The sequence below is a fragment of the Ranitomeya variabilis genome, chromosome 6 (genome assembly GCF_051348905.1).
Source record: "Ranitomeya variabilis isolate aRanVar5 chromosome 6, aRanVar5.hap1, whole genome shotgun sequence".
In the NCBI taxonomy this organism is placed as follows: Eukaryota; Metazoa; Chordata; class Amphibia; order Anura; family Dendrobatidae; genus Ranitomeya; species Ranitomeya variabilis.
The window spans coordinates 413,523,998-413,551,363 of record NC_135237.1 but is presented as its reverse complement, the minus strand read 5'-3'; the positions used below and the strand labels follow the sequence as shown (position 1 = coordinate 413,551,363).

Here is a 27,366-nt window from a genome sequence, read left to right as displayed (position 1 = left end):
TTCTGGAGCGAAAGCTTTGATGATTTGGGTCCAAAATGTCCAGCACTTAAGGCCCGTCACATTTATAAAGGCAAAGTAAATGCAAACCCTTAATACAAACAAGCACATGGGGCTATGATCCATTAAATGGTTGACCACAGCTTTCTGTTGTAAAACACTTTGAAAACTTGCAACATTTTTGTACAATACAAGCGTGAGCAAAAAATTTTGACTTTTGGAGCTTTCACGCTGGTTGAGGCCAGCTCTGCCAAAGTGGGGTGGGACATGGTGGCGCCTGTCTGCCAAAATGTGTATTTTTAAGTTTAGACCAGATCAAAATCTGTAATATTTATCCTCAAGACTTTACTCGCATGATGCGTTTGGGTGTTAATATACTTTGCCACTTTATTTTTTTATATAATTATTATTATTACTAAATGATAATGTGAGACATTTGGAGCGTGAGGCTATACATAATTGGTAGGAAATAGAAGAAATTAATATCGACTTTGAAAAGTAGACTTCATGGAAAGGATTCTTGTTGCTTAGGAACAATACTGTGTTTTTCATGCATAAATATGCCATATAGTATATGAGGTTTGTGGTGATAATTATCACAAAACGAGCTGTATAAAGATTAATGAGGGCTGACATTTATGTTTCAAAGAAACAAATACATAAAAGATGTAGTAAAAAAAAGTGCAAGTGGAAGGGCACTACAGAGGCCAGAAACTGGACCTTGTTACTAGGCAACTGCTTCCATTGCAATGTGAGAGAGACGTGTCCAAATCCCAACATCACAACAATGACTATAATCAAGTTCATAATGAAGGTGTGACCACTGCGTCACACGCTTTTCTCTCCTTTAGTTTGCTGCAATTTTCATAATCGAAATTACAGTTGAAGGAGGAACATCAATATGTCTGATGTAATATCTCTGTTTGTAATAGATCTATATAACAACACATACTTGATTGGCATGTATCACATTTGGCCTTCTGTTCAGTCCAAAATAATCTGACATTTATTACAAGATCATCCATAAAATTCTAACTGACCTATAATATACATTTTCATCATAAGGTGACAAGAAATGTATGAAGCAGTCACCAGGAGCTGTATTGAAGCCATACATTAATTGCCGGGAAAAAAAAATTAAATGCAACAAAGTTTTTCAGTTGCCACATTTTCCGATAAAAAGCATTCAATGGAGTCAATAAAAACATTATCTCAATGTAAAAAAAACAGTTCCCATACAGTACTATGGAGGAAAAATAAAGAAGTTATCGGTGTCAGAATCCTATTGCCAGGTCATTTTTCCTGCACAGTGAACAGCATCAAAATAAACCTCCCAAAACAACAGCAGAATTGCTGATGTTTTTTTTTATAATTTCACTGCACTTGGACTTTTTTCACCCCTCTTTTTCAATACATTTAATAGTAAAATGAATAGTGTCATTCAAAACTTCAACACTTCCCACAATAAAAAGGCCTCATATGGCTATTTTAACAGAATAATAAAAAAGTTACGGCTCTTGGAAGAAGGGACAGAAAAAATGAAACTGCAAGAACTAAAAATCCCTGCACTCTGCAGCTACTTTATGTGACTGTATATTGTGATGTGCCCACGAATGATTCCCCTGTATTCCCAGTGCAGAGCGCTATACATACGTGGTCAAATGCTGACTAGACTCTTCTCCACTTCAAAATGTTCAAACAATACAAAGCCTAGTCGGCAAGAGATCAAATTGAAAACATATGATTACATGATCGCCCACTCTCACAAGGAATATAAGAGAATCTTGACGGTGTGTGCACGGTCATGATTCAACAGTCTACAATCACAAAAAGTAACTTCAGACTTTTCTTCATATACTGGACAACACCTGTGAACCTTTCTAACCAACCAACAAGTATATACCCACGGACGTGCACTGAATGATTTAGGCTATGTGCACACGTTCAGGATTTTTAGTGTTTTTTAGCGTTTTTTCGAAAAAAATGCTAAAAAAAAAACACGCTTACATAAGCATCCCATCATTTTAAATGCATTCCGTATTTTTTGTGCACATGCTGCTTTTTTTTCCCCGCGGCGGAATCACATTCTGGAAAAAAAAAGCAGCATGTTCATTCTTTGTGCGGAATCGCGGGGATTCCACACACATAGGAATGCATTGATCCGCTTACTTCCCGCATGGGACTATGCCCACCATGCGAGAAGTAAGCGGATCATGTGCAGTTGGTACCCAGGTTGGAGGAGGAGACTCTCCTCCAGGCCTTGGGAACCATATACCTGTAAAAAAAAAAAAAAAGGAATTAAAATAAAAAATCATGATATTCTCACCTTCCGGCGTTCCCCACAGCCTTCCCGTTCCTCGCGATGCTCCTGTTCCCAATAATGCCTTGCGACAATGACCTGTGATGATGTAGCGGTCTCGCGAGATGCCACGTCATCCGGGGACATTGTTGCGAGGCATTACTGGGAATGGGAGCTGCAGGGAGCATCGCGAGGAGCGGGAAGGCTGCGGGGGACACCGGAAGGTGAGAATACCACGATTTTTTATTTTATTATTTTTAACATTATATATTTTACTATTGATGCTGCATAGGCAGCATCAATAGTAAAAAGTTGGTCACACTTGTCAAGCACTATGTTTCACAAGTGTGACCAACCTGTCAATCAGTTTTCCAAGCGATGCTACAGATCGCTTGGAAAACGTTAGCATTCTGCAAGCTAATTACGCTTGCAAATCGCTAGTGTTTAGCGGGAATATGCATGCCAATTCTGCATGTGTATTTCCCGCTGAGAGGAGTTGCAGAATTTCTGCATCAATTCTGCAACGTGTGCACATAGCTTTAGTGTTACAAAACTTCGCTCATATAAAAGGTCAAAAACTCTAATAGCCCTGCTCATCTATATTGGCACCCATGAAGTTTAAGTACATATTGTGGAATATCTACTGAAAAAAAATGAGTCAAGTGAAACAGTTTATTTTCTATAGAGCACTCATGTTAAATACAAAAGAGCAAATGATAAACAATAATTTAAAACAAAAAAAGGGAACCTGTCACCCCCAAAATCGATGATGAGGTAAGCCCACTGTCATCAGGGGCTTATCTACAGCATTCTGTAATGCTGTAGATAAGCCCCCGATGTTATCTGAAAGAGGAGAAAAAGAGGTTAGATTATACTCACCCAGGGGCGGTCCCGCTGCAGTCCGGTCCGATGGGCGTCTCAGGTCCGCTCCGGCGCCTTCTATCTTCATTCCATGAGGTCCTCTTCTGGTCTTCACGCCGCGGCTCCGGCACAGGCGTACTTTGTCTGCCCTGTTGAGGGCAGAGCAAAGTACTGTAGTATGCAGGCGCCGGGCCTCTCTGACCTTTCCGGCGCCTGCGCACTGCAGTACTTTGCTCTGCCCTCAACAGGGCACACAAAGTACGCCTGCGCCGGAGCGTGAAGACCAGAAGAGGACGTCATGGAATGAAGATGGGAGGCGCTGTACCGGACCTGAGACGCCCATCGGAGCGGGACCGCCCCTGGGTGAGTATAATCTAATGTCTTTTTCTCCTCTTTCAGGATACATCGGTGGCTTATCTACAGCATTACAGAATGCTGTAGATAAGCCCCTGATGACGGTGAGCTTACCTCACCATCGATTTTGGGGGTGACAGGTTCCCTTTAAAAGTTTGCTGTGACACTAGTACTGGCACCCTTTACTTTAGTGTAGAAACACATTTTGACTTGCTTGTGGTAAATCACAAATGAGAACCACACATCATTAACCCCTTTCTGCCATTGGACGGAATAGTACGTCCCCCGCTTTGATGTTGGCTACGGCGGTGAGCCCACATCAAAGCAGGAACATGTCAGCTGTTTTGAACAGCTGACATGTGCCCGCAATAGGAGCGGGCGGAATCGCGATCCATCCGCGCCTATTAACTAGTTAAATGCCGCTGTCAAACTCTGACAGCGGCATTTAACAAGCGCTTCCGGCCATCTTGACGGAAATGCGCACTCTGGTGACCCCCGTCACGTGATCGGGTGTCATCGGCGCGTCGGCATGATAACCAAAGGTCTCCTTGAGACCTTTATGGTTGTTGATGCCAGATTGCTGTGAGCGTCACCCTGTGGTCGGCGCTCATAGCAATGCTGTAATTCTACTACATAAAGGTTATCTGTAGCAGTGGCAATCAAGTTGTGCCAGCTTCTAGCCTCCCATGGAGGCTATTGAAGCATGGCAAAAGTTTAAAAAAAAATGTTTTTAAAAATATGAAAAAAATAAAATAAAATAAAAGTTTAAATCATCCCCCTTTCACTCAAAATAAAACAATAAAAAAAAAAAATCAAACCTACACATATTTGGTATCTCCGCGTTCAGAATTGAGCGATCTATCAATAAAAAAAGGATTAACCTGATCACTAAACAGCGTAGCGAGAAAAAAAATTCAAAACTGTCCAGAATTACGGTTTTTTTTTTTGGTCGCCGTGACATTGTATTAAAATGCAATAATGGCGATCAAAAGAACATATCTGCACCAAAATGGTATAATTAAAAACATCAGCTCGGCACGCAAAAAAAAATAATAATCTTTATTTTTATATAGCGCTAACATATTCCGCAGCGCTTTACAGGTTGCACACATTATCGTCGCTGTCCCCGTTGGGGCTCACAATCTAAATTCCCTATCAGTATGTCTCACCCAACCCCAGATCACGAAAAATAGAGGCACTATGGGTATCGGAAAAATGCGCAATTTTTTTTAGCAAAGTTTGGAATTTTTTTTTACCACTTAGATAAAAAATAACCTAGACATGTTTAGTGTCTTTGAATTCGTAATGACCTGGAGAATCACAATGGCAGGTCAGTTTCAGCATTTAATGAACCTAGCAAAAAAGTCAAACAAAAAAACAAGTGTAGGATTGCACTTTTTTTTGCAATTTCACCGCACTTGGAATTTTTTCCCGGTTTCTAGTATACGACATGGTAAAACCAATGGTACTGTTCAAAAGTACAACTCGTCCAGCAAAAAATAAGCCCTCACATGGCCATATTGACGGAAATATAAAAAAGTTATAGCTCTGGGAAGGAGGGGAGCGAAAAACAAAAATTCAAAACCGATTGCATAAGGGGTTAATTGTCCGTGCTCACGTGACATGAATTAGCCAATGAATGATGATTTCAATGTTTTAAAAAGCAACATGGTAAGCCCACTTCCTTTGTCATAATGGTGAAGACAAAGGTGCTGTCTGAGGACATCAGAATTGCTACTAGAAAACACAAGACTTCCAAAGGGTATAAGGTCATCTCCAAAAACCTTGGTATCCCAGTTTCAACAGTGCGCAATGTTATTAAGAAGTTTGCCAAGCATGGTATCATCAAGAACCTCCCTGGACATGAAGGAAAGAGGAAAATTGACAAGAGATGTCTTCGAAGATTGGTGTGTGAATGGTGGAAAAAACACCACGTCAAACATCCAAAGACCTGAAGGCCAACCTGGAACAGTCTGGGGTCATGGTTTCAACAAGTACCATACGCCGCACACTAAACCAAGAAGATCTTTATGGACGGAAGCCAGAGAAGAAACCATTGCTGAAGAAAAGAACTAAAAATGAACGACTGATGTTTGACAAAGAGTACCTTGACAAACCACAATTCTTCTGAGAAAATGCTTTGTGGATAGATGAAACAAAAATAGAGCTTTTTAGCAATGCAAAGCAACTGTTTGTTTACAGATGCACACTATAGCTCATAAGGAAAAGAACACCCTACCAACAGTTAAGCATGGAGGAGGATCCATAATGCTGTGGAGTTGCTTTGCTGCGTCTGGTACTGGAGGCCTTGACCGTATTAGAGGAATCACGAAATCAGAACATTTTCAAGAGATTTTAGAGCAAAATGTCCTACCCAGTGTAAGAAAACTTCAAAGATAATGGGTTCTCCAGCAAAACAATGACCCAAAGCACACATCCAAAAGTACACAGGAATGGTTGAAAAAGAAAAAACGGACTGTTTTAAAATGGCCATCAATGAGTCCAGACCTCAATCCCAATGAAAATCTTTGGGGTGAGCTGAAATCTGCATTTGAGAAAAAGAACCTTGCAAACATTCAAGAGCTTGAACAAACTGCAAAGGAAGAGTGGCAGAAAATATCAGCTGAGAAGTGCATGAAGCTTATAGCTGGCTACAAGAAACGTTTGGAGGCTGTAATCAATGCCAATGGGTGGGCAACCAAGTATTAATTAGGGGGGCCTTTATTGCTGAACAAGCTGTTTATTCTGTTCCTTCTTTGAAATTGCAGCATGTAAGTTGAAAAACAATGCTTTATTGTTGTATTACTTTGCACCACTATTTAAAATATCCTGAGGATATAAATATGGTGCATTTCCATTTATTTTAGAAGGCATAGTACAGTCTATGAATAAAATTAAGGGGTACCAATATTGGTGAATAGCACTGTATATCACTACTTACACGTTTATTAGAGGTACTAGTCCAGCAGGTCTCGTCTACTTCCTTGGAATAGAACGGCCTCAAGTGATCGTCATGCCCCTTGATGTAACTGACGTCTCCTTCAATGACCCCAACCCTTTATTGAATGATGTGCGCCTGAATGGGATCATTTAGGATATTTACACACGTTACGTATATGCAACAAAAATTTCTGCACCAAAATGCTGCAGTTTACAGTACCAGCAAGATGAATGAGATTTCTGAAGTTTTATTTACATGCTGCTTACTGTTTCCTTCAAATCTTCACATGTCAATTTTTTCAATGCTCTTTTTCACCAATTCTTATGAATCGGGAAAAAATGCGCATTAAAAAACGCATGTATTTTATGCAGCATTCTCCTGCTAAGAAATGTGCTTTTGGTGCAGAAATTTCTTCTGCAAATATTTAATGTGTGCACAGCTCGGGATTATTATTTAGGGCCATTCCTGATTATTCATATCAGCTAACAGTGCATATGTGTACTACATGAAAATTAATTTTTTTTAGTATTATTCTATATATCTTGTAGCAGACCATTATATTCTTCTTACAATGCAGATACAATTGGTATTATTGAAGCAATTGGGGTGAGGCACTGCATTTTATACAATACGCTTACGTTTTGCATATTGACCTATTTAACTGTGAAGACATCACTAGTAAGGCTATCATGGTATGGAAAATTAATCCAACTACATATCGTGCTTTGTTGGTCTGAAATATATATATATATATATATATATATATATATATATATATATATATATATATATATATATATATATATATATATATATATATGTATATGTATGTATGTATGCATGTATATATATATATATATATATATATATATATATATATATATATATATATATATATATATATATATATATATACACACACAAGTTTCTAACAACAAAAAGTACATGAGAGTTGTATGAATGACGTGTGTGCGCCCAATGTGCAGGACATGCAAGCACCTGTGAATACACATTCTGTAATGAAGCGATTCCACCAAAATGCAGAGTGTAGGAGTCATGAGTCATGTGTGGGTGTCCTTTGTTCCTATAATTGTGATACTGTCACACGGAAAGAAAACGTTAAAAACTTCTAAATTTCCAATTCCAATTAAACTGTATAACAGAAAATGTCTTTGCTCTGCTCCTAAATTATCATTAAATGTCCTATTACTCATGTAAGGCAAATGCACGATTCTTACCCCCATCTAGGCTCCTGGACATTGTGTAACGTTTGCTAGAAGAACGTTCAAAATAGGGTGCGGGCCTATCAATCAGTGCACTTGCTCTTCTCGTCTGAGCCTGTGTCCTCCCACTGTAGCGGAACTTCGACCCTAAGGTAAGGAATTTTTTGGGAGGTGCCTCTGGTAACAACAGTCTATACAAATAAGATACATTGTTCAGGGAGATTTGCCAACACATGGTATAAACAAGGGTAATAAATGAATACATATGATTTTTCTCTTGGGACAATGTGCCCAATTACATTGCATGTAGATCCTACTTAATAAGAAATGGCAGACATGATGAATGGGCTTGTCATGATTAATTTATTCTCCAACAGTCAAATTTCAGCTTTTTGTCATTTAGCTGTATACCATCTGTGACTCAGCAAGGTATAGTCTTATGGAGAATTATGGTCTGGTGAACATAATGTCATTTAATACAATGTAGATATAATTGGTTAATATACAACAATGCTCTAATGTATAAAATTACAACTAGTGTTGCATGTTTGAATTTGTAAAATTCTTAAGGTAAAGCCACTCATTGTAAGCTTGCAAAAATACTAGATTAGTAAAAGACAAAAACAAAAAGAAACATAAAAATAACTGGCTCACCTAAAGAACGTATGATGTTCCACGCACACTTTCCATAAGCGTTTGGCAGCCCGGTGGTTTGGTAACTTGAAACCAATCGTACTTTCAAATTGTTCAAACTGAAAAGAAAACACATTTACAGTCTTAAAAAGACATTAATACCATTTTGTTTAGAAAGAGCCCTGTTTGTCAGAAAATTTAAAGGAAGCTGCTTAGCTAAATGTATTTTTTTCCACCCCTGCACACTTCACCTGATTGTGGGGGTCTACTTTCTTTCTGCAGTTCATTCTCTTCTTTGCCTCCTCAGTCTCTATCTCGATTATTAGATTTCACTCTGCATTTTTTTCCTCTGTGCTTAGCTATCAACACCATGATGCATCATCTGAACCCCATAACATGAACAGCTAGAGCCAGCACCATTTCTGCCTACTTGGGTAACACTAGGATTATCTGCACCTTGATTTTCTCCTAAATTAGTTACATTGGTTGAGAAAAAGACCTAGGTCCATCAAGTTTAATCGTTCTCCACCAATTATACATTTCATCACTAATTTAACTATAACCCACAATGTTGTGTATCGAGGAAATCATCCAGCCCTTTAATTAGATAATAAATTAGTTTAAATAGTTAATATATTATAAATACACTTTTATGGAGTCTGAACTATGATTTCCTACATTATAATTGTGCAGTAATCATAATTTAAGGTGACAGGTGTTTGTGTCCCTTAAGAAAAAGTTCAGTGGTACAGTCCATGCAATTTCATCACATAGAATGTTGCTGGTGAATGATATGGTGACGCTTTGAAAAAAAACCAAAAAACACAAGGGCAAGTAATTACCAAGGGATCACATAAACGGATGAGAAATGTGCGTGCATTTCCAAACACATTGTGTACTAACGACAGAGTGAAGTAAAAAAAAATACATAACTGGACTGCTATTTTAAATGCAGTAATGTGAGTGTTAAAATCATATCGCTTGTCTAACAACTAAAGAGACCTCTAACCAATGGTAAATTACTAAAATTCATCTAAGGCTCTGACCTCTGCTCTAACATGGCAATTGTAATTCCAATTTTCCTCCTAAAAAATGACAGCATATCACATATGCCATTACTTCGTGGAGAAGGTCTGACCTGTTGGACCTCTAGCCATCCTGTGAACAAAAGGGCCACTCTATTGAGCTGTGTTCTCTAAAGTTTTCCCTTCACATCTGAATGGATGGAAGCACCTTTGTGGAGAAAAAAAAAACTTAGAAGCCAGCTTCATTCAATTAACTGAAGCTGATGCAATTCCCTGCATAACAATATGCAGGATAAAAACTGGGAAGGGGTTGAAAAGTTGAATCAGCGCTTAGGGTCCCAAAGGTCAGTAATTATGGCATATTCTATTGGAATGCCCTTTTAATGCTTTGAGTAGAAATCCTACAAAAGACTCCAAGCATTCCCAAATATATAATATTTAGAAGGAGAAGATAGATCAAACATTTATCACACAAGGGACTTATTAAAGCAGACTTCCTCATACAATTGCCAATGATCGATAATATACAAGACTTCCTCTTAGCATAACATATTTAAGTTTTAACAAGATCAGCAAAATACTCCCATGATCCACCCTCAGAAATTAACAGATAAAACAGGCATGAATAGCTGGAATGCCAATGCATATCTGTATATCACGGTCAGAGTACAGGGAGTGATGCTCGACCCGGCCTCGGGGCTTCTGATCCAAACTCGACCGCATTGTTTACGCCTATGAGGCTGTTGAGGTGGGTCGGAAGAGGTTACGCTGTCCATTCCCTGACCGTGATACATGGACGTCTGAATTTGACCTTACAATACAATTTTATATAAGCACATCAACATCTATGCAAAATCTAATATATAATTGCCTAGAATACTACTTCCTGCAATTTGTGCCAACTTCCGTGGCTTTGTCCGGAGCTAATGTCCGTAGCTAATGTCCGTAGCTAATGTCCGTAGCTAATGTCCGTAGCTAATGTCCGTAGCTAATGTCCGGAGATATGTGACGTCACCAGTGTCCTACACCCAGGCAGAGCACAGTGGCCCCAGGCAGAGCACAGGGGCCCCAGGCAGAACATGGGGCCCCAGGCAGCATATGGGGCCCCAGGCAGAGCACAGTGGCCCCAGGCAGAGTACACACCAAATCGGAGGCCGAGGAGCCCCGCCCACCAAATCGAAGGCCGAGCGGCTCCGCCCACCAAAGCGGAGGCCGAGGGGCCCGGCCCCGCCCACCAAAGCGGAGGCCGAGGGTCCCCGCCCACCACATCGGAGGCCGAGGGTCCCCGCCCACCAAATCGGAGGCCGAGGGTCCCCGCCCACCAAATCGGAGGCCGAGGGTCCCCGCCCACCAAATCGGAGGCCGAGGGTCCCCGCCCACCAAATCGGAGGCCGAGGGTCCCCGCCCACCAAATCGGAGGCCGAGGGGCCCCACCAACCAAATCGGAGGCCGAGGGTCCCCGCCCACCAAATCGGAGGCCGAGGGTCCCCGCCCACCAAATCGGAGGCCGAGGGGCCCCGCCAACCAAATCGGAGGCAGAGGGGCCCCGCCCACCAAATCGGAGGCCGAGGGTCCCCAACCACCAAATCGGAGGCCGAGAGTCCCCGCCCACCAAATCGGAGGATAAGGGGCCCCGCCAACCAAATCGGAGGCCGAGGGGCCCCGCCAACCAAATCGGAGGCCGAGGAGCCCCGCCCAACAAATCGAAGGCCGAGCGGCCCCGCCCACCAAAGCGGAGGCCGAGGGGCCCGGCCCCGCCCACCAAAGCGGAGGCCGAGGGGCCCCGACCACCAAATCGGAGGCCGAGGGGCCCCGCCCACCAAATCGGAGGCCGAGGGACCCCGCCCACCAAATCGGAGGCCGAGGGACCCCGCCCACCAAAGCGGAGGCCGAGGGTCCCCGACCACCAAATCGGAGGCCGAGTGTCCCTGCCCACCAAATCGGAGGCCGAGGGTCCCCGCCCACCAAATCAGAGGCCGAGGGTCCCCGCCCACCAAATCGGAGGCCGAGGGTCCCCGCCCACCAAATCGGAGGCCGAGGGTCCCCGCCCACCAAATTGGAGGCCGAGGGGCCCTGCCCACCAAATCGGAGGCCGAGGGTCCCCGCCCACCAAATCGGAGGATAAGGGGCCCCGCCCACCAAATCGAAGGCCGAGCGGCCCCGCCCACCAAAGCGGAGGCAGAGGGACCCCGCCCACCAAATCGGAGGCCGTGGGGCCCCGCCAACCAAAGCGGAGGCCGAGGGTCCCCGCCCACCAAATCAGAGGCAGAGGGACCCCGCCCACCAAAGCGGAGGCCGAGGGTCCCCGCCCACCAAATCGGAGGTCGAGGGTCCCCGCCCACCAAATCGGAGGCCGAGGGTCCCCGCCCACCAAATCGGAGGCCGGTCCCCGCCCACCAAATCGGAGGCCGAGGGTCCCCACCCACCAAATCAGAGGACGAGGGGCCCCACCAACCAAATCGGAGGCCGAGGAGCCCCGCCCACCAAAAGTAAGTGCGGCCCCAAAAGTAAGTGCGCCCCCGGGTGCAAAAGTAAGTGCGCCCCCGGGTGCAAAAGTAAGTGCGCCCCCGGGTGCAAAAGTAAGTGCGCCCCGGGGTGCAAAAGTAAGTGCGCCCCCGGGTGCAAAAGTAAGTGCGCCCCCGGGTGCAAAAGTAAGTGCGCCCCCGGGTGCAAAAGTGCGCCTCCGGGTGCAAAAGTAAGTGCGCCCCCGGGTGCAAAAGTAAGCGCGCCCCCGGCCCCGGGTGCAAAAGTAAGCGCGCCCCCCAGTCCCGTGTGTGAAAAGTGCTGCTGTAAAGCTGGTAGCGCTGTTCAAGCACCATGTATTTCCTTCAGGAAATGCCCATCTAATATATAATTGCCTAGAATACTACTTCCTGCAATTTGTGCCAACTTCCGTGGCTTTGTCCGGAGCTAATGTCCGGAGCTAATGTCCGGAGCTAATGTCCGGAGATAAGTGACGTCACCAGTGTCCTACACCCAGGCAGAGCACAGGGGCCCCAGGCAGCATATGGGGCCCCAGGCAGAGCACAGTGGCCCCAGGCAGAGCACAGGGGCCCCAGGCAGCATATGGGGCCCCAGGCAGAGCACAGTGGTCCCAGGCAGAGCACAGGGGCCCCAGGCAGCCTATGGGGCCCCAGGCAGAGCACAGTGGCCCCAGGCAGAGCACAGGGGCCCCAGGCAGCATATGGGGCCCCAGGCAGAGCACAGGGGCCCCAGGCAGCATATGGGGCCCCAGGCAGAGCACAGTGGCCCCAGGCAGAGCACAGGGGCCCCAGGCAGAACATGGGGCCCCAGGCAGAGCACAGGGGCCCCAGGCAGAGCACAGGGGCCCCAGGCAGCATATGGGGCCCCAGGCAGAGCACAGGGGCCCCAGGCAGAGCACAGTGGCCCCAGGCAGCATATGGGGCCCCAGGCAGAGCACAGTGGCCCCAGGCAGAGCACAGGGGACCCAGGCAGCATATGGGGCCCCAGGCAAGCACAGTGGTCCCAGGCAGAGCACAGGGGCCCCAGGCAGCTTATGGGGCCCCAGGCAGAGCACAGTGGCCCCAGGCAGAACATGGGGCCCCAGGCAAAGCACAGGGGCCCCAGGCAGAGCACAGGGGCCCCAGGCAGAACATGGGGCCCCAGGCAGAGCACAGGGGCCCCAGGCAGCATATGGGGCCCCAGGCAGAGCACAGTGGCCCCAGGCAGAGCAGTGGCCCCAGGCAGAGCACAGGGGCCCCAGGCAGAACATGGGGCCCCAGGCAGAGCACAGGGGCCCCAGGCAGAGCACAGGGGCCCCAGGCAGAGCACAGGGGCCCCAGGCAGCATATGGGGCCCCAGGCAGAGCACAGTGGCCCCAGGCAGCATATGGGGCCCCAGGCAGAGCACAGTGGCCCCAGGCAGAGCACAGGGGACCCAGGCAGCATATGGGGCCCCAGGCAGAGCACAGTGGTCCCAGGCAGAGCACAGGGGCCCCAGGCAGCTTATGGGGCCCCAGGCAGAGCACAGTGGCCCCAGGCAGAACATGGGGCCCCAGGCAGAGCACAGTGGCCCCAGGCAGAGCACAGGGGCCCCAGGCAGAACATGGGGCCCCAGGCAGAGCACAGGGGCCCCAGGCAGCATATGGGGCCCCAGGCAGAGCACAGTGGCCCCAGGCAGAGCACAGTGGCCCCAGGCAGAGCACAGGGGCCCCAGGCAGAGCACAGGGGCCCCAGGCAGCATATGGGGCCCCAGGCAGAGCACAGTGGTCCCAGGCAGAGCACAGGGGCCCCAGGCAGCCTATGGGGCCCCAGGCAGAGCACAGTGGCCCCAGGCAGAACATGGGGCCCCAGGCAGAGCACAGGGGCCCCAGGCAGAGCACAGGGGCCCCAGGCAGCATATGGGGCCCCAGGCAGAGCACAGTGGCCCCAGGCAGAGCACAGGGGCCCCAGGCAGAACATGGGGCCCCAGGCAGAGCACAGGGGCCCCAGGCAGAGCACAGGGGCCCCAGGCAGCATGTGGGGCCCCAGGCAGAGCACAGGGGCCCCAGGCAGAGCACAGCGATATTTTGGACCACTGTGTGGTATTTCAGACCCCCTGTGTGATGTCTGGGGCCCTGTTCTTAAGTATATTAAAGATTAAAGTAACGTATATTAAAGTATATTATAGATCAAATTTGACACGTTTATGAGCACCATTGAGTGATATACTCAAGAATGACATAATTTTTCAACATTTTATGGTTTCAAACTGTAAACACTCAGAGTTTTTTTTACTTCAACCAGAAAACCTTAACGGTTCATAAAAAACTTGACTGTTCAGGATATGATAAAAGTCATAGTATTCTGAATCTTTAACTTATAAAGATACCTTTACATGGGGTGATTATTGGTTCCAGAGAGGCTTTCGGCCGATAATCGTACACATGGCTGGTGACAGGACAATACAATATAAACGTTCAAAGGTAAACACTGATAACATTAAAATCTAATATATAATTGCCTAGAATACTACTTCCGGCAATTTGTGCCAACTTCCGTGGCTTTGTCCGGAGATAATGTCCGGAGATATGTGACGTCACCAGCGTCCTACACCCGCTCAGGGTGGACAAAGATATATGCCTTCGTGGTGCGCGGCACTTTTCTGATTGGTTGCCGCCTGCCGCGAGCGACCAATCAGAAATGTGCCGTACTGTCAAGAATTGTCAAGAGCTGGTGAGTGCAGCCATTTTTTGTTCTTTCTTACTATTATTTATTAATTGTATTATTCTTACATTTGAATAAATAAAGTATATATGGATTCTAGACTCCCGATTCTTTAGAATCGGGCTGCCATCTAGTGTAATTTATAATTGTGCTGATATGGATACTTTCTTTCCACATATCCATTTCTATTAGAACTGTGACATACCTCCCCTGGGCGGATCTTGATGTAAAAATTATTCCTCTTATATGAAATTTTCAGAACCTTTGGCCAGGCAAAGCGATTTATCCGTAGTCTATCCCGATATATCAATAAGCCACTGGCACACACACCTAGCATGATTTCAACTCCTTCAGAATCCTGTAAAAGAGAATTTTGTTTAGTACATTCGAAAATATCTTTACAGTAATTGTCATCAGATAGGGATCAATCCAGCCATGACACAACAGCCATGGGATGAACAATGGTCCTGCAGTGTTGCCTACAAGACAACCTAAAGGAGAGGGAATGGTGATCCACAATTTCTGGTGAAGTTTTGGCATTTTTGCAAACTCTCCCAACTGTCTGGAAACCACCCAGAAAAGGGGTATCTTCAGTAACAATTGGCAAATATCCAGGTGCCGCCGAAAGCTCCTGGAAAGCAGTGCTTCAATGTTTCTGGTGCCTGACACTGGGATGGGGAGTCATTAGATGGAGGCAAACACAAAGATGCACTGCTCATTACAAGACATGGCTCTGATTCACTATTTTTAGCAGCCCTATACCTGTTTCCAACACCTGATCATGGCAGATTTCTTTCTTCTGTGTGTACATAATAAAAGTTCATATTAAATGACCGCAACCAGAGATCAAGAAAACCATGCACAAATCATACAAAAAAATGGAATGTTAGAGTGTGTAATCCTTTATTATACATTGAATGATCTTTATTTGTTAAAACCATGGTAAACTTTAAAGCTAACTTCACAAATTTTGTATTATTCTGCAAGACAGGTTGGAACATTTGCCCCATGCATGGAGCTGCATGCCTACAAATATCTGACCTTGATCCTTAATAAAAAAGAAACGTAAACTTCCCAGCACACGTTCTTTTTAATGCAAACCATACAGAAGCATTTACAAACAGAACTATCTAAACTTTTTAGCTATAATTGAGGTAGACATTTGCCCCGATTCATCAAGACCAGCAGTGTTAATGCCAGTCTTCATGAGAGGGCAGGTTGTGAGTCAGAAGTGTCAGATTCATTAAAGGGACACTGTCACCTGAATTTGGAGGGAACAATCTTTAGCCATAGGGGCGGGGTTTTCGGGTGTTTGATTCACCCCTTCCTTACCCGCTGGCTGCAATATGGGATTGAAGTTCATTCTCTGTCCTCCGTAGTACATGCCTGCACAAGGCAATCTTGCCTTGCGCAGGCGTGTACTATGGAGGACAGAGAATGAACTTCAATCCCATATTGCAGCCAGCATGCAGCCAGCGGGTAAGGAAAGGGTGAATCAAACACCCGAAAACCCCGCCCTTATGGCTAAAGATTGTTCCCTCCAAATTCAGGTGACAGTGTCCCTTTAAGAGATACCTCTTAATGAATCTGGCATAGACTGGAGTAAGATTTGTGACATAAGGCACACCACAGCTTGTCACGAACTAGGCGAGCAGGCATTATCACTCCCTGTCTATTTTGGCAGAGTTAGTCGAAGCTGCTGTTAATTTACCAAAAGCTGCAAAATTGTTGCTCAAAAATGTTGCAACTTTCTGAAGTGTTTTAATCCAGAATTCTGGCATGACAAATGTTTTGATTTAATGAAAGTGTTGCTCTTTTCTGTGCCTGCATTTTTCTTCCAGAGTTAATTTAGAGGTCCCCTATGAATGATTACGATAATGTAATAAAACAAGAACTACTTAATTAATCTTTAGGGATTCAGCCTTTTAGTGATTTCCATTGTAATGGTCTTTGCTGCAGTAAGTCTAATAAAAAGCTGTCTGTACAATAACCCTGGCTTTTCATCCCTCCTGTGGTGCATTGGAAGCAGGCAGAACAGCTTTATCCACAGCTAATCGATACGATGATGCAATGGTACAGCTAGCCCTGATCAGGATACACATCCATCTTAACTTCTGCATCTTAAAGGGAACCTATCACCCCGTTTTTTAAAGATTAGATAAAAATAGTGTGAAATAGGGGCAGAGCTGGGCTTTACATTTGTGCCTGTTTGGTGCCTTTACACCCCCGTTAGGCTGCCGAAATACCTTTGTGAAGTGGCCGTTTTGCCCTGTCACTCAAGTTGGTCAGGTCGGATGGGCGTGGTCTCAGCGCTGTTTCTCCCCCAGATCAGGCTCATCATTACGTTGGTGGCGTAGTGGTTTGCGCATGTCCAAGGTCCCGAATCCTGCACAGGGGAGTGAAAATAGCAGCGATGTCCGTTATTTCATTGGTGGTCGGTGGGCGTGGCCATCTTGCTTTGGCCGCGCGTGCGCAGAAGCGGCGCTCTGCTGGCCGCGGCTTCAGGAAAATGGCCACAGGCATTCGCGCGTGCGCAGATGGCTATCGCGGCGGCCATTTTCGTTTAGCAGAGTTCGCATCTCGGCTTCACGAAAATGGCCGCCGCGATAGCCATCTGCGCACGCGCGGATGCCCGCGGCCATTTTCCTGAAGCCGCGGCCAGCAGAGCGCCGCTTCTGCGCACGCGCGGCCAAAGCAAGATGGCCGCGCCCACCGACCACCAATGAAATAACGGACATCGCTGCTATTTTCACTCCCCTGTGCAGGATTCGGGATCTTGGACATGCGCAAACCACTACGCCACCAACGTAATGATGAGCCTGATCTGGGGGAGAAACAGCGCTGTGACCACGCCCATCCGACCTGACCAACTTGAGTGACAGGACAAAACGGCCACTTCACAAAGGTATTTCGGCAGCCTAACGGGGGGTGTAAAGGCACCAAAAAGGCACTAATGTAAAGCCCAGCTCTGCCCCTATTTCACACTATTTTTATCTAATCTTTAAAAAACGGGGTGATAGGAAATTGTGTTTTAAAGGGAACCTATCGGTTTCTGAACATAAGAACTGGGTGGCTAGTGTTTTCGATGAGCAATGCTTTTGCTATGCTCTAATAAACCCTAAGGTAGTGGCCACCCATGTACATACAAATATATGTAAGGAATATAATAGTGTGAGCTGCTCATTTTCATACTATAAAATTGTTTCTCTGCACAGGCAGGCAATTATAAAAAGCTTAGGCCAAGATCTACCAAAGAGTGAGTAAGCTGTAACATTGTAAAGGCTTCCTTTCATGAGCTGGTTAAAGCAATTTGAGAACCTGTCAGCCGTACTTAGTTTACTAAAGCAGATTTGACTGAGGCAGCTATAAACTGAAGGACTGGAAATGTAAAAATCATTAGAAGAAATAATACGATTTTCACCATAATACGATTGTCATGTTACTGGAACCTTGTATGTATAACTTATTTCCTGGCACATTTAGCACAAAATACTGCTAGGAACTATAGTAGTGCCTGAGGCATCTACCGGACCTTTTATTTCTGTTGCATTGGTACAGTACCCAACAAAACAATAAATGTGACATTCTCTATCACAACATATGTATGGAAACTTTCTACTTTAAAACTATTACTTCTAGGGGTTAATAGCTTTGCACATACAGCACCTAAAGTAGCAATGTATGAGTATTGCAATCCAGAGCATTAAGGGACTCTGTGTGCCACTGAATAGCCCAACACTGTGCGCATGAGGCCGAAGGGAGTGTGGTAGCACCCAAATATTACGAGATCAGCTTTGGAAAGTGTCGATTGATCTAATTTTCCAATTGGAAACCTTGCAATTAAGGGGTTATGCTGTTGACTATTCTGAATGATGCTCACAATTAAAATTCTATATCACTCTTGCAAGGAACTTCAAGACAATCCAATGCGTTTAAATGGGGCGGTCGTGTATTTTCCTGCTAAGCAGGAAGCCAGGAGCTCAGCTCTGCAGGAAATAAGCTGAAGGCAACTTAGTCCACTATTCTTGTAATTGGTAGGGGCCACAGAGTTTGGGCCCCCACAATCATAATCATAGAAGGAACACCTTTATACGTTGAGTAGTAACTAAAGTATAAAAAACATAAAAATGACGTACTGAGAACACTAAACAGTTATCATACAACACTCGTGTAATATATTCATAGGGTAAAGAGGTTGGACAGAAAGATGTGTAATAAGATACAATTTAATACCTTAGCATGATGTAGATCAACCCCATACATTGACAATTTTTTGGCATTTTCCAGGAAGTGCATTTCAGCCTCAGCAGGAGTCATTCCTCTGCAGAAAACAAACAGAAGATTGTGATAATTAATTTCTCCTTTTATATTATTACTGACGAGATCTGCTTGCAGTATGGTCAGAGTACATTAACAAAGCATGTTCTTCACAAAAAAAAAAAAATGCTCCCTAGGTGATATCTAGAATTTGTCAATCACGTTAAAACATACAGAAACGTTCTTAAGCTTTTGGACTAACATTACTCTGAAAATAGTTTTTCTGAATGAATACATAGCGGTTATAGAGTGTAGACACAAGCTGTTATCTAGTGACATCACCAACGCCACCAAACTACAGGTATGTATCCAGCTTGAAATAAATGCCACAGAAAAAAAGAGGCCCCCTCACATTTCATGACAGCTGTCAAACAAGCAAATAAACGGCAAAACAAGTCTGCAATTTGCTGTGTTATTTTCAAGGTGTTAGTGTGTGGGTGTACGCATTATGCACATATATAAAAGGTGATATAAAATGAGAAAGCGCTGCAAATATTGGTTATGCTAAAAAGTGAATAGGCCAATAACCCTCGTAACTGTAATAGAACATATGTGACCAATTAAAACACAAATCATATATCCACAATGGATGCTGAAGTATCGATCCTCCAGTTCTGAATCTTTACTAATTACAATGTATTAAACTGTTAAAGTGTATCAAAAATATGCTACATAATGGACAGCTAATGTCATATGGGACATTAAACCAACGACATAGACATTGATGTGTTACGAATAAGCATTATTATAATATAAAACATAAGAGCTAAAAAGAGAAATATATGTTTGTCCATGGGCAACATATAATTAACATATACAGCAGTGCTTGTTGTAGTGTTTTATATGCAATCCATGAATATCGGTCTCGTCTAGCATTCATAACAGCAAAATAAAACCCTGAAGCACTAGCCTGTTAAGAGGCTTTTGAAATGTAATAAACCTCTTCACTAAAAATTTCAGTACAGTAATATTCTACTTCCCAAAGGGAATTTCTCAGACATAAGACGCTATATTTAGCAAATTATAGATTTGAAATTCTTTGTATTCTAAAAATCAATTACTGCTACATTCCTTATTTTCCATGCAGTTTTCAGTTCCCAAATACACAGAAATGCCACACTGTCAAGTGAGCAGCCCAATTCTTCTTTTTCCATGTCTCCCACCTTCCCTGGACTAATTTTGTCACCTAAATTAACTTTTGTTGAGAGCTTTTATTGGGTTTGTACCCATCTGGCTGTTGAATGTACTCAAAAAGTGCATGGGTTTTCCTTTATTTACTATTATTCTTGAATGAGAACATCTCTTAATAAAACATAATTATATTTCCTTGCACCAGCAAGTCTTTTTTAAATTAAATTGATTTAGGTCATGTTAGACCTACCATCTTGGCTCATGTTCCCCACAGAGCCACGATAGGTACAATGGATCGATTTTTGCATGGGTCAAACTGAATACTATTGAACCCCATTGACTTATACTGGTTTTCATCAGGATTTCTAACTTTTTTTCCACCTGTTTTTGGTACTTATGATTGCCCTGGTTTTTATATACTTCTTACGTCTTGATTCTAATATGAAAAGAGCAGTAGTGTATTTGTATATTGTAAAGCTATATTTAATCGTGGTAGGTTTAATAAAACAGCCAATTAGGTTGCCCTGTGCCTAGATAAACAATTGCCTCCAAGCAAATTCAGCCAACAATGCCGGAAAAAAAATATTGCTGCATGCAGTAGTATAAGTGGAGTATGTTATGATGAAGAGGAATGGTTTGCATTTTTAAGGAAGCACAGGCGCTTCTCACAAAATTAGAATATCATCAAACAGTTAATTTATTTCAGTTCTTCAATACAAAAAGTGAAACTCATGTTATATAGAGTAATTACAAATAGTGGTCTATTTCAAGTGTTTATTTCTGTTAATGTTGATGACTATTAGCCTACAGCCAATGAAAAACCAAAAGTCATTATCTCAGTAAATTAGAATAATTAACAAAAAACACCTGCAAAGGCTTCCTAAGCGTTTAAAATGGTCCCTTAGTCTGTTTCAGTAGGCTCCACAATTATGGGGAAGACTGCTGACTTGACAGATGTCCAGAGGGCAGTCATTTTGGAGAAATTCTAGGATGGAATTAATTGGAATCTTCCCAAAGTCTGTCCTGCCAAAATTCCAAAAAATGTTTCTATGCCATGCCATAATTTTTTTTGCTATAAGTTTACTTCTCTATAATTTTGTGAAGACTAACCCTGGAGATAATCCTTTCTGGCTCAACATTACCCTCTCAAATTCCATGTGGTTAGATGGAAGCCTTTCACTTGAGAATGGCACACTGGACCCTGCATGAGAAGGTTTGGTATCTCAGGATCCTTGGATTTGACATCGACATTAATCTCATGAAGAAAAATCATGGTTCTTTTTGGCCAGAATGGAGCAATCAAAATCATCCCTGCCTGATCCTCCCTGTTCTGTTCTTCCTCAAGACTGCTGTATTCATGACTATTTGAGAAAAAGCATATGCCATCCTGAAGTTCCAAAAGATCTGAAGGGCATCTACCTTTGGATTTAAAGAACAGAACCTCTTTACTCTCCTGTTCTGTTTGTTTGCAAACAGGTCTATTTCTGGTAATCTCCACAAGTGTACTCCCTGGTGAAACACCTGGGAGCTTACAGTCCATTCCCCTTGCTTCACTCTGTTGCGGCTAAGGAAGTCAGCTTTGGTGTTATCTGTCCCCTTTATATACAACACTGTTAGGGATAGAAGAAGCTGTTCTGCTAGATGAAAGAGATTGTTTGCTGCTTCCATTAGGGAGTAAGACCTCGTTCCCCCTTGATGATTTATGTACGCCACTGTAGCGCGGTTGTCTGACATGACCCAAATGTGGTTACAGAGGTCTCGTCTACTGCGCACAACTCTGACCACGCATCTACTAACATTTAAAATATGAAATTTTTCCTCCTTCTGGTTCCTTGGATTAGAACAAAGGAAGGACGATGACATGTAGTATATGGAACCGAGACGCTACTTTGGAAACGTAGGCTGGATCTGACTTTAAGATTACCTTGTCATCTAGAATTTGGATATATGTTGGAGATCTATAAAGAGCCTGAATATCACTGACTAGTCAGGCTGATGTCAATGCTACCAACAGGGCTGTTTTGAGTGAAAGAACCTTAAGGGTTGCAGATTCTATGGGCTAAAATGGTATTTCCGTTAAGGCTGTCAGAATTAATATCCCATGGTACTAAATTAACTTTAGAAATAGGCCTAGATCTTGCTTTAATAAACTGAGATAGCCAATAATTACTAGCCAAATCAGAGCTGTACAGAGCCCTGAGCGTTGCAACCTGTACTTTTAGGGTACTGGTGGACAAAGCTAACTCGAGACCCTTCTGCAAAAATTCCAAAATCTTCCCCGCAGGTGCCCCATTCTTACACACTAGACCCTGAAGAGGATAAAAAAAACCTTTCTCCAAGTTCTAGCATATATTCTGGTCGTGACTGTCTTTCTACTATGAAGCACGGTGGAGATGAGAATAGGGGAAAAACCTCTCCTTGAACAGCGCCCTTTCAAATTCCACGCTGTCAAGTGGATCCACGCTGTCAAGTGGAGGCTGGCCACTTGTGGATGGTACACTGGCCCTTGGGAAAGGAGATTCTGAATCTCCGGAAGAACTCATGGATCGGAGACAGACATCCTTAGCTATGAGAACCATGGTTTTCTGGGCCAGAAGGGGGCAATCCTCAGGATCCTTGTCCCTTATTTTTCTTATGACTAGCAAGATCAGGGTTCCTGGAGGAAAGGCATATACCAGGCTGAAATCCCACAGGATCAGAAAGTATCAAACAAAACTGATTCACCATTCGGTTTAGTTTGCTGGCAAAAAGATCTATGACTGGCAGATCCCACATCTGAACTGATTGAAGATGTCCTGACTCAACCCCCACTCCCCTTGTTTAAGAAGTCTGCTTTGGCGTTTTCCTTCCCTTTTATATGTACAGCCGTCAGAAAGGAGATGACCCATTGCTAGATGGAACAAGCGATCTGTCATCTCCATTAATGATTTGGACTGAGTTCCCCCTAACCTGTAGAATGTAAATCCGCAAGGGCAAGGTCCTCGCCCCTCTGTAGCAGTCTGTTATTGTTAGTTTGCTTACTGTAAATGATATCTGTAATTTGTATGTAACCCCTTCTCATCTACAGCACCATGGAATCAATGGTGCTATATAAATAAATAATAATAATAATGTAAGCCACTGACATTTGATTGTCTGAGAGGATCCTGACATGCTGGCCCTGTAGGGATAGTAACTCCTTTGCATTTGATGAAAGTGTTCTCTCACTCCTAGTCGATACCTCCTGGGCCAAATCCCTCCCTTGATGAGCACCCCATTCCATGGGGTTTGCATCTGTGGTGACAACATATGTAATTTTTAGGGATAGTGTCACCCTGCCTTCCAGGTGCCCCCTAAGGAAGATCTCGTTTTGTAGATGGTCCCAATGCAGAACTCTGGAATGGAACTGTGCCCATAGAACATCCGGAAAGCACGAGGTTAAAGAACCCTGGATGGGACTTCTACTGCTGTTCTCATTTGACATTGGATCTTTTCTATTTTATCCACCAGGAGGTGACATTCCTGCACTTCCGAGTTCAATAGGAGTCCCAGAAACTCTTGAATCTCATGGGGTTCTAATCTGGACTTTTTTAGAGTCAGTAGCCAGCCCAGGCCCTTTAGGGTAGCCATTACATTTTCTAGCAGACTTTTACACTGGTGGATTGATTTTGCCTATCATCAGGAAACCATCCAGACATGGGATGATCAACATCTTTTCCCGGAGATGAGCCATGACCTCCACAATCACCTTTGTGAATACCGAGGAGCTACAGTCAGCCCAAATGGAACGGCCCTGAACTGAAAGTGCCTAAGTACCCGGGCAATGGTCATTGCAACCCTAAGGTATTTCTGATGTTCCATATGTATGGGCACATGACCATACGCTTCTTTCAAATCCAGGACTGCCAGGAAACAACCTGAAAAGAGCATCTTTATTGCTGATTTAATGGATTCCATCTAAAGCACTGAACCTTCAGGAATTTGTACAGAGTCTTCAGACTTATTAAAGTCCTTAAAGGAACTGTGTCTTGCTTATTAGAAAGAGAGGGGATTTTCAGACTCTTGCACTTCTACAGAGGACTAGGTAATTGCTCTCATAGTGAAGTCCAAGGGGGAGACAAATCTTCCATGTGGGACTGACTGGAATTCTAATCTCAACCCATATCTAATCAGGTTGAGGATCCAGCTACTGGCCGAAATGCTCTCCCAGGCAAAAAAGGAGGAAAGCCTTCCCTCTACCTGGGCTACAACTCACTGACCCGGTTGCCTTGCCTCCTGGGAAAAGGTTCCTAACATGGGGTCTCTACCTTTTCTTCTGTGATCTTCCCATTTCTCTTGCTTCCTGGGAGGCCTCCTTTGTACGAACTTCTTTTTTCGGAAGGATCATTTGTAGGTAGGAATAGACAGACTAGAGAATCCCTTTTTGGAATCCCCGCTTTTTCTAGGATTTCATCCAGGGTTGGGCCAAACAGATACTCTCCCTCAGGAGGGATAGAACACAAGTCTTAATCTGGCCTGAATGTCCTCTGGCCAGTATTTCAGCCACAAAGCCCTATGCACTGGGTTGGAAAGGGCAGCCAACCTTGCTACCAGACTTCGGGTACCGTCTCACAGTGGCACTTTTGTCGCTACGACGGTACGATCCGTGACGTTCCAGCGATATCCATACGATATCGCTGTGTCTGACACGCAGCAGCAATCAGGGACCCTGCTGAGAATCGTACGTCGTAGCAGATCGTTTGGAACTTTCTTTCGTCGCTGGATCTCCCGCTGTCATCGCTGGATCGTTGTGTGTGACAGCGATCCAGCGATGCGTTTGCTTGTAACCAGGGTAAACATCGGGTTACTAAGCACAGGGCCACGCTTAGTAACCCGATGTTTACCGTGGTTACCAGCGTAAAAGTAAAAAAAAAAAAAACAGTACATACTTACATTCCGGTGTCTGTCCCCCGGCGTTCTGCTTCTCTGCACTGTGAGCGCCGGCCAGCCGGAAAGCGAGCACAGCGGTGACGTCACCGCTGTGCTTTCCGACTGGCGCAGACACAGTGCAGAGAAGCAGAACGCCGGGGGACAGACACCGGAATGTAAGTATGTACTGTTTGTTTTTTTTTACTTTTACGCTGGTAACCACGGTAAACATCGGGTTACTAAGCGCGGCACTGCGCTTAGTAACCCGATGTTTACCCTGGTTACCCGGGGACCTCGGCATCGTTGGTCGCTGGAGAGCGGTCTGTGTGACAGCTCCCCAGCGACCACACAACCACTTAGGCTACGTTCACATTTGCGTTGTGCGCCGCAGCGTCGGCGCCGCAGCGCACAACGCAAACAAAAACGCAGCAAAACGCATGCACAACGCTGCGTTTTACGCCGCATGCGTCGTTTTTTTCATTGAATTTGGACGCAGCAAAAATGCAACTTGCTGCGTCCTCTGCGCCCCGACGCGGGCGCCGCAGCGACGCATGCGGCGCAAAACGCAAGTGCGCCGCATGTCCATGCGCCCCCATGTTAAATATAGGGGCGCATGACGCATGCGGCGCCGCTGCGGCGCCCGACGCTGCGGCGCTGGCCGCAAATGTGAACGTAGCCTTACCAACGATCACGGCCAGCTCGTATCGCTGGTCGTGATCGTTGGTAAATCGTTATGTGAGACGGTACCCTTACACTGTCCTCAGAAGCATCTGATAGGAAAGCCGCTTATGCGGTGAGCAGCGAACAGTGCCAAGATGTCGTCCCTTGCCACTCTGTTTTTTAACTGGGATTCCAGACAATCCAGCCAGATCATCAAGGACCTGGCAATACACGTTGCTACCGCTGGTTTAAGGGTCCCTGCTGATGGTCTGTCAATTCCCCTTAAGAAAGGTGTCCGCTTTCCTATCGAGGGTATCCCTCAATGCCCCCATATCATCAAAGGGTAGAAATGTTTTTTGTAAGCCTTAGTTATTACCACATCCAGTCTAGGGGCTTTGTCCCATAATAATGAATAAGGCTCATCAAAGGGATATTTCCTTTTGAAGGATGGTGAATAGAACCTCTTTTCTCTGTCTTTCTTCACTCTTTCTGTACTAAAGCCCAAATCCTTTCATTAACATTGTATCCTGCACCAATCTTTCTTGCATAGTGTCCACAATACCCATCGTACATCTGACTACTTTCACCAGCCTATCCATTTCCTCCAGCGAAAAACAATGGAGCCCCGAGCTGCTTTGTAAAGAGGAGGCCGGTGAGGAGGAATCAGCCAAGACGGCCTCGTACTCCGATTTAGAGGAAGTATCCGATAGTGGGGAAACTTCCATAACCCCTTTATCCTTTTCTTCCTGAGAGAGGGATCTAAGAGTCAGTGGTGAAGTTAGGGGTCTCCTCCACCACTGTCTGCTACATGCAGAATTGACAAAGCCTCTTCTGATAGGAATAGGACATTAAGGTCTTACAAAGTGCACATTGCTTTTGCTTGGCTTTAGCCACACACTTCTTTCCCAGGCAACAAATAACAAGAAAGAAGAGGATAGTAAATATAGGAAAACTGACTGAACAGCAATCTAGTCTGAACTGGTGCATAACCAAAAATGTCTTACATAGCAAATAGATAATGGCTGCACTCAACTTTACTGTGCTAAAGCAAGGAAATGTGCGATACATGAAATGTGAATAGCATACTGGCTTGTGAAATCTATGAAAAAACACATGAGATGCTTAGCACAAGATTTGGCCAAAAATTGTGAGCCCATCCACCAAACGTCAAGGTAATCTCAGATCGGATGGGTAACTAACCTGTCTGCCTAGTGTGAACACTTACCTATGGCTAATAACATGGTAAAGCCTGCATTTATAAATGCAGGCTTTACCATGTTATTAGCCATAGGTAAGTGTTTTTTTGGCCACATCTTGTGCTAAGCATCTCATGTGTTTTTTCATAGATTTCACAAGCCAGTATGCTATTCACATTTCATGTATCGCACATTTCCTTGCTTTAGCACAGTAAAATTGAGTGCAGCCATTAACTATTTGCTAAGAAAGAAGAGGATACCACATTACCAAGTGAACTTTCACAAAGATCACTTACAAACCTGATGCAATCAAATGTCAAATGGTATTGGACTAAAGGAAGGACATAACTGACATAGCTGACAGGATTTATTCTCTCTTGTAGAACACAATCTCTCCATGGTCTGGCTTGGACCCTCTGTGGCACTTCCAGGAACCTTGCACCGGCCGAGGCAAAGAAGGGATCTCTGCCTGAGCCGGCTAACAAGGCCTGGGAAGGGATAACTCTGTCTTCATTCTTCTAAATACAGGTAAGCCTATATGAGATTACCTCGTAAAGGATAGGAAACCAACTGATGCGCAGGAGAGGTGCCGCCCTTTTCAGACTATAGGTTTCCTGTCCTTGGTGGGCAGATTCCCTCTCTCGTGATGCTGTCATGGGTGATAGATAAATTACAAT

The 27,366-nt window shown here is 44.6% G+C and overlaps 1 protein-coding gene across 50 annotated transcripts in view; it reads right to left on the bottom strand.

Moving 5' to 3' along the window:
- Nucleotides 1–27,366, bottom strand: part of EPB41L3 (erythrocyte membrane protein band 4.1 like 3) — a 431,238-nt gene that overhangs the window by 77,744 nt on the left and 326,128 nt on the right. For all 50 annotated transcript variants that reach the window (XM_077270288.1, XM_077270260.1, XM_077270286.1 and 47 more), the window contains 4 exons: nucleotides 18,732–18,819; nucleotides 14,704–14,856; nucleotides 8,330–8,427; nucleotides 7,691–7,866 (listed from right to left, as the gene is read on the bottom strand). In XM_077270288.1, the coding sequence (XP_077126403.1) occupies nucleotides 7,691–7,866; nucleotides 8,330–8,427; nucleotides 14,704–14,856; nucleotides 18,732–18,819 (515 nt within the window). The remainder of the gene's footprint in view (nucleotides 1–7,690; nucleotides 7,867–8,329; nucleotides 8,428–14,703; nucleotides 14,857–18,731; nucleotides 18,820–27,366) is intronic.